The sequence below is a fragment of the Microtus ochrogaster genome, chromosome 8, assembly GCF_000317375.1.
Source record: "Microtus ochrogaster isolate Prairie Vole_2 chromosome 8, MicOch1.0, whole genome shotgun sequence".
Taxonomy (NCBI): domain Eukaryota; kingdom Metazoa; phylum Chordata; class Mammalia; order Rodentia; family Cricetidae; genus Microtus; species Microtus ochrogaster.
This window is the reverse complement of record NC_022015.1, coordinates 12085459-12092831: the sequence shown is the minus strand read 5'-3', so window position 1 is coordinate 12092831 and position 7373 is coordinate 12085459. Positions and strand designations below refer to the sequence as shown.

Below are 7373 nucleotides of genomic sequence, written 5' to 3'. Positions count from 1 at the left end.
CAAAGCACACAGTCTGTTAAGTATACAAACAGCTTGAAAATACTGGCAAGAGTTGAAACTCTATTCTAGAGGTCGAGCGTTCCAAGAGGTCCTCTTTGGAGGACCTCAGGCTTTCTTTTAAGGCCTTTAAATGATTAGACAAGAGCCATCAATATTAGGAATTTTCTTTTTACAACTATCAGTTTAAATGTCAAGCATGTTTCAAAAAAATAGCATCAAAGGTACATTTGGACTAGTGTCTGACCCAGCACCTGGGTGTCACACTCTTATCAAGCTGACAGCTAAAGTTAACCTTTACACTGGAACTGCTTATGAGAAACTGACTGTGGAGAGGAGGGGCTGAGGCAGAGGCATTGGCAATGAAAACAGAGAGAAGTAAACAGATCTTGGCCCGAAACATGCAAAAATTTATAACCAAATGTAGGAGTGCAGAGAAGAAAGAGAAATAAATTACTCTCATGCTTCTAATCTATAAAAGGATTGAGTCCCAGAGCCCCTTATTAGAGAAGGTCAAGCTGGGGGTAAAAAGGAGGATGGAGAATGGTAAGCACAGTGGTGGTCCTCAGTGAACTTAGATAAATTAAGACTCTCAGGAGGAGCTGGAGAGATGGTTGAGTGATACAGACCTTAGTAACCAAGAACCAGTTACTGGGTTTCATTTCTAGCACCACAATGGGCAATGAAAGATTATTAGGAGAGTGGGTTAATCAGGGATCTTGCATCCTTTCTTTTCAAGAGAAGCCTACTTCTTACCCCAATCCAGAGACCAGGGACCCAGAATAGAATGTTACCAGTTCACAAAACACCTTAGGAGCAGTTACTAGTACTCCAGGAAGAACAAGTCCAGGATACAGGAGCAACACTTATAAATCTGAAAATAACTCCAGGAAATTTATTTGTCATTTTCTCTTGAAATGTATCCCCAGAAATGACTATTCTTACCACGCACATTGCAGAAGGAGTTAATATTGAAAATCCAGAGACCTTAATCATTTGCTTGTTCCATGATTGTAATTTATAGCAGATAGCTACTTTTGAAAACAAATGACTGAAATAATAAGAACTATTTTTATAAAAATAATTTTCTGAAAATTATTTTTATAAAAATAGTTCTTTTATTAATCATAGGTTTATTTAAATATATTACATGTAACACTATGAAAATATGATTTATTACTTAATATATGAACATCCACTTTCACAGTTATAAAAAGTTTTCAAGTGGCTAATTATATATACCAGGAGACACATTTCAGCCACATGCATTTAGTTTTTTCCATTGTTGTATCAGTAGAATGTTATTACTGTATTAAATCTTATAATATAACAGACATCACTTAAGAGAATATTTTCCTACCAAGCTGTCTCTTCAGAGCACACTTAATCTCATTATTTCTGAGGCTGTAAATGAGGGGGTTCAGCATGGGAATCACCACCATGTAGAACATAGACACCACCTTGTTCTGGTCTGTGGAGTAACTGGACTTGGGCATCACATAGATGAAGGTGATGGTCCCATAGAACAGAGTGACTGCAGTGAGGTGGGAGGTGCAGGTGGAGAAGGCCTTCTGGCGGCCCTCAGTGGAGCATATCTTCAGGATGGTGATGAGGATGTAGGTGTAGGAGACGGTTATGACAAACACTGTGACTATAATGACAAAGGCAGAACAGAATGAGGCAGGAACTATGGGGACATTGCCACTAGAACAGGAGAGCTCTATCAAAGGAGCCAAATCGCAGAAAAAGTGATTGACTCTATTTGGTCCACAGAGGAGAAGAGAAAAGAAGGAAAGAATAAAAGAGGAAGCATTAAGGAAACTCCCTATATAAGATCCTACAAGCAAATGGACACAGACTCGTGTGGACATTTTGGTTGAATAAAGCAGTGGATTACAGATTGCTACAAAGCGATCATAAGCCATGGTGGCCAGAAGGAAGCATTCAAGTGTTCCAAAGAAAGCACCTGAGCCAAGCTGGATGGTACACCCAAGGAAGGAGATTGTGTTTTGCTCCACCAGGAAGTTGACAAGCATATTGGGTGTGACAGAAGATGAATAGCCTATGTCGGTAGAAGCCAAATGACTGAGAAAAAAGTACATGGGGTGATGGAGCTGGGAAGAGACTCTGATGAGAAGGATGGTGCTGAGGTTCCCAGACACGGTTACCAGGTAGATGCACAGGATGATGGTGAAGAGGATGACTTTAAGGACTGGGTCATCTGTCAGGCCCAATAAAACGAACTCTGTCACTGCAGTGTGGTTCCCATCCTCCAGGAAAGCCATGGGATGATGTAGCTACTGCCAGAAAAAGGCTGTGATGGTGACATTCCAGGAAGAGATTTATAAATATGTAGCATCATTTTCATCAACTCATATATGAATACTATTATAAACAGATATGTCATTTAAGAAAAAATTTCAGGAAAACACATTGAATAAAAATTTAAACTAACTTTTTAAATTTAACTTTTATTTTATGTCACAGTTTTAGAATTCATATATTTATTTGCAATGAACCTTCTCATATTTCAAAAATTGTTTTTAACAACAACAACAACAACAACAACAACAACAACAGATAATTTGCTTCAAGTATGCTCTGTAGATTCAACTTTGAAGAAAATATTTCCTTAAGTGGTATTTATATAAAATATATAATATTACATATACTTAGATGTTGTTAAATGTGTTCAAAGGACTTTGAAGATAAGGTTTTTAAAAGGAATCATAAATATAACAAAATGATTACAACTTCTAAATTTAGGGTTATGCGATAAAATTAGAGGAAGCAGTAATGCTTCCTAAATGCTTACTAAATCACCAGCCTAGAAGTTAAAATTCACATATAGCTATATTTTAATTTCCAGGGGATAATATTAAGTACTCTCACTGTTTCTGTTTCATAGACAAGGAAACTAAGGTTAAAAATGTTAAGTTACTCACATCAGTTAACACAGGATATAGGTTGGATTTGGGATATCAGATTCAGGCAAGCTGAACTCATTGCACTCATTCTGAAACTCATGTATGATAAATGAAATAATCATGTATGATAAACTAAATCATCATAGCAGCTAAGTGAATACTAGTCACAGTGATGCTGGTTAACAGTGTTGGATTCTTCAGCTTTCTGATGCAAAAGCCCAGGGTGCCACCTTTGCTGTCTAGTTCACAATGCCTGTGGGTCAAACAAGACTCTCTTAGAATAAATTTTAAACTGAGAAGTCAGATATTTTTTATAGAACAAGGAAAATCTAGAAAGGAAGTGAAGGCTACAAATGAAGTCACTATTTAAACTTTAAAAATGCTTCAATATTTCCAATTCAGCTATAGCTTTCTGAAATCATCTTAAATATCGCATGATTAATACCTCAAATAAAATTATCAAGTTTTATTTAAACACACTAAAATTTCTCCTACTGTAACAATGTTTCAATTGAAGTGTGGTGGAATTATATATGATTTTTAACATGGTATGCAGATAATAAAACTTCCATTCGGTTACGTTAAGAAGTGGTGCTGGAGAGATGGCTCAGTGGTTAAGACATTGTTTTTGCAGAGGACCTGGGTTCACTTCCCACACCCACACTGCATGTCTGAGCACTGCCTGTAACTCCAGTTCGAGGAGTTCCAGGCCCTCCTTTGGCCTCTGTTGGCACCAGGCACCCAATATGGTTGCACATACATGCACACAGGATTCACATAAATACATAAAATAAAAAACAAATCTTAAAAAATTAAAAAAACATACTCAGGTTCACTCATCTAGAGACCAAATTGAACCTCATTCTTGCCACCCCACTCCCACTCCGCCACAATTTGGCGTTATTTCCTACTCTTTGCCCAAAATGTTTGGTGTCTGGGATGCTAGAGTATCTGTATAATTAATAAATGAAGCAAGTTTTTCTAAAAGAAATTTCCTAAAGGTAATTCCAAGTGCTTTGAAATTATCCACTAGTTTAGGCTTATTGCAGGGTGACAAATTTACATAGTTAGACATCATGCGGTTTCTGGTCTTAGGGGTTGTAAACTGGTCATGCACACTCTACAATGGAAATTTACCCCAGCTGAAATTGTTTTCTCCCTAACTGCTTGTTTTATCTGCACTACTGTGAAAGGAAGGCTTTTAGACGCTGATACCACTTGAAGGAATAGTTCTCTTCAGGGATAAATGGAAACAAGCAAGATTTGATCACAAAAGCTCAGATCTTACCTCTTGAAAAAAAGAATTCTTTCATCTTACAGTTATTATTACATGACAGCCATGCTAGCTTTTATAATGTTTGGCTGAGGATAGGTCTCTGAAGATCCCAGAAATTCAGAAGTAAATTCAAACCCAAGAGGGAGCATGATCACAGCCTCAAGTGAATATTGAGTTCAGTTCATATGAACACATCTAATTTTCAAGGATTCTGTCCATCCTGAAATGTCTATTTTAAAGTATGCAATGGCACACTTTTATTTAATGATTACAGTGGGTGAAATACAACATATTGTGCCATTACTAAATATTGGCCTTAAGTTTATTTTCCTATTTCAAGTTACCCCACCAGTTTCTGATGGGTTCCAAACTTAGGGTCACATAGATAGCCTTATGTGACACTAAGCAAAACAAAAACCTATAAAATGGGAAGAATAAACACTGACTAGCATTGGGCGGAATAAATTATGTTGAGGGAAGAGTAACCATAGTTCATTATATTCATGTTTGAAATTGTCAAATTGTGAAATTTATTAATTAAAAAAGAATACAAAATTGAAAATATAAATAGGCAATATTACATCCAGCACCTCTTCATTTTACAAATAAATGTTTACAGTACATAGTGCACATTATATTGTTGAAGTGCAGGGAGAACATAAACATAACTATTTAAAACACACACATAATTTTTATAAGTACTTTCAATTTATATTAAATACTGAAGCTAATGAGTAAAATATTTTTTCATGGATTTCAGACTTAAGTGAAAAAGAGTTAGAATAAACCAACTTTATAAACACAGAACATGCCAGGATGAAGAGATGGGCCAGTGGTTTAGACACTTGCTCCTCTTGTAGAGGAATGGAATTTCAGCAGCTCCCAGCTGCCTTTAACTCCAATTTCAGGGGATCCTATGCCCTCTTCTGGCTTCTGTGGGAACCAACCCATTCATACATGTGTCTTCAGCTTTCTTTTGCTGTAATGAAACATCATGACAAGAAAGCAAGCTTGGGAGGAAACAGTTTACTGGGGATCCACACTTCCACATTGTCCATCTCTGAAGGAAGTCAGGACTGGAGTGCAAACAGGGCAGAAAGCTGGAGGCAGGAGCTGATGCAGAGGGCATGAAGGGGTGCTGATTACTGGCTCCCTCCCCATGGCTTTCTCAGTCTGCTTTCTTATAGAATCCAGGACCACAGGTTCAAGGAAAGCACCACCTAGATGGTCTGCATCCTCCCCCATCAATCACTGATTAAGGAAATGCTCTAATGCCTTTGCTACAGCCTGATCTTCTGGAGGCACTTTCTCAATTGAGGTCCCTTTCTCTCAGGTGACTTTAGCTTGTGCCAAGTAGATATAAATCTAGCCAGCACACACAAACATATGCACATAAACACATACACATACATAAAGATAAAATAAATAAATCTTAAACATTAAATAAACCCAGAGCATGGTAAGCATGGTGTGGAAGAGACACAAGCCAGTGAATTCACATGATGGCTGGAGGGTGGCTACAGTGCCAGCTTACCAGCCTAATGAGAAAATCCAAACCTAGCATGTGATATGTGAGGGAGAATGCCAAAGGACCCACTGATGCAAGCCCAGGAGAAAAGGCTGCCAGACATAAACAGCAAATACAAAGATCCCAGGAACTTCAAGATATTAAAAAATGAGGCCATGGTAAACCATTTTAGAATATGTTTACAATTGTTTTTATGTTTGATATGCTATAATTCCAAGTGTTGTAAGAGGTACAGCTTACAAAACATTGAATGGAGTAGTTAGCAGATACATTTTCATTATTTTTATATAAATCTATGAACTTAATGATATTTTAACAAAATTGATAGGCTACTCTCTACATTGTTCTACTATGTTATAGTATTAGTGATTGTATACAATTAACTGTCAATCACATTATTTCTGAGGTCATTTCTTATCTTGGGTCTACTATGTACTAATCTACATAATGATACAAATTTCATTGAAATATGTGGAAAATATGTAACTGTCAAAAGAAAAAAACACATAATGATGGACAATATTTAGAAGACACATTGCTGATAAAAGACTGTCATTAAAAACTTCTGAATCTCAGGAGAAGAAAACAAAGAGGATGATTGAAAGCTAAGTCAGAAACATTCACAGAAACTCCATTAGAGGGAGTAGAACAAAGAGTTTCTGCAAGTGTTCTCCAAAATTAGTTCATTAAGGAACTGAAAATGTAAAAAGAGATACTCTTACATACCAAATATAATGCCAGAATCTAACACACCAAGATCACCAAGAAAATTTAATTTCCATTATTTGTTGGAATGTACATAATATATCTATTTTGAAGGGTATAGTAGAAATTTCTTTTTTATTGTTTTTACTGAGCTATATATTTTCGCTACTCCCTTCCCTTCTTCACTCCTTCCCTTCTACCCTCTCCCACAATCCCAATGCTCCCGATTTATTCAGAAGATCTTGTCTTACTTGGTCAACAAGACAAAATGGCAGCTTACAGAGTGGGAAAAGATTTTCACCAACTTCACATCAGACAGAGGGCTGATCTCCAAAATATACAAAGAACTTAAGAAATGGTCATCAAAAGAACAAATAACCCAATAAAAATGGGGTACAGACCTAAACAGAGAACTTTCAAAAGATGAATCTAAAATAACCGAAAGACACTTAAGGAAATGTTCAACATCCTTAGCCATCAGAGAAATGCAAATCAAAACAACTCTGGGATTTCATCTTACACCTGTAAGAATGGCCAAGATCAAAAGCACTGATGACAACTTATGCTGGAAAGGATGTGAAGTATAGGGAAGACTCCTCCATTGCTGGTGAGAGTCAAACTGGTACATCCACTTTGGAATCAGTGTGGTAATTTCTCAGAAAATTAGCAAACAACCTACCTCAATATGCAACAATTTATTTTTTAATGAAAACAGAAAGTTTTAGAAATATCATCCAATAATACAAGATGTTATAATCAAATGTATGTGTTATTATTACATAAATATAAGCTGCCTTATTTTATGATTGTCTTGAAATGTCCTTATTCTTCCACCAGTATTAAAAGGAACTTTTCCTGGCTATTGTAACCATGGTTGACTAAGACAAAAAGACAACCTACTGACTGGGAGAAGATCTTCATCAACCCCGCAACTGACAAA

The 7373-nt window shown here is 36.5% G+C and overlaps 1 protein-coding gene across 1 annotated transcript; it reads right to left on the bottom strand.

Moving 5' to 3' along the window:
* Positions 1–1337: 1337 nt before the first annotated feature.
* On the bottom strand, positions 1338–2282 carry LOC102002922 (olfactory receptor 469). Its single transcript, XM_005351094.1, has one exon. The coding sequence runs from the start codon at positions 2280–2282 to the stop codon at positions 1338–1340; it is 945 nt and encodes a 314-aa protein (XP_005351151.1).
* Between the last annotated feature and the right edge of the window lie 5091 nt (positions 2283–7373).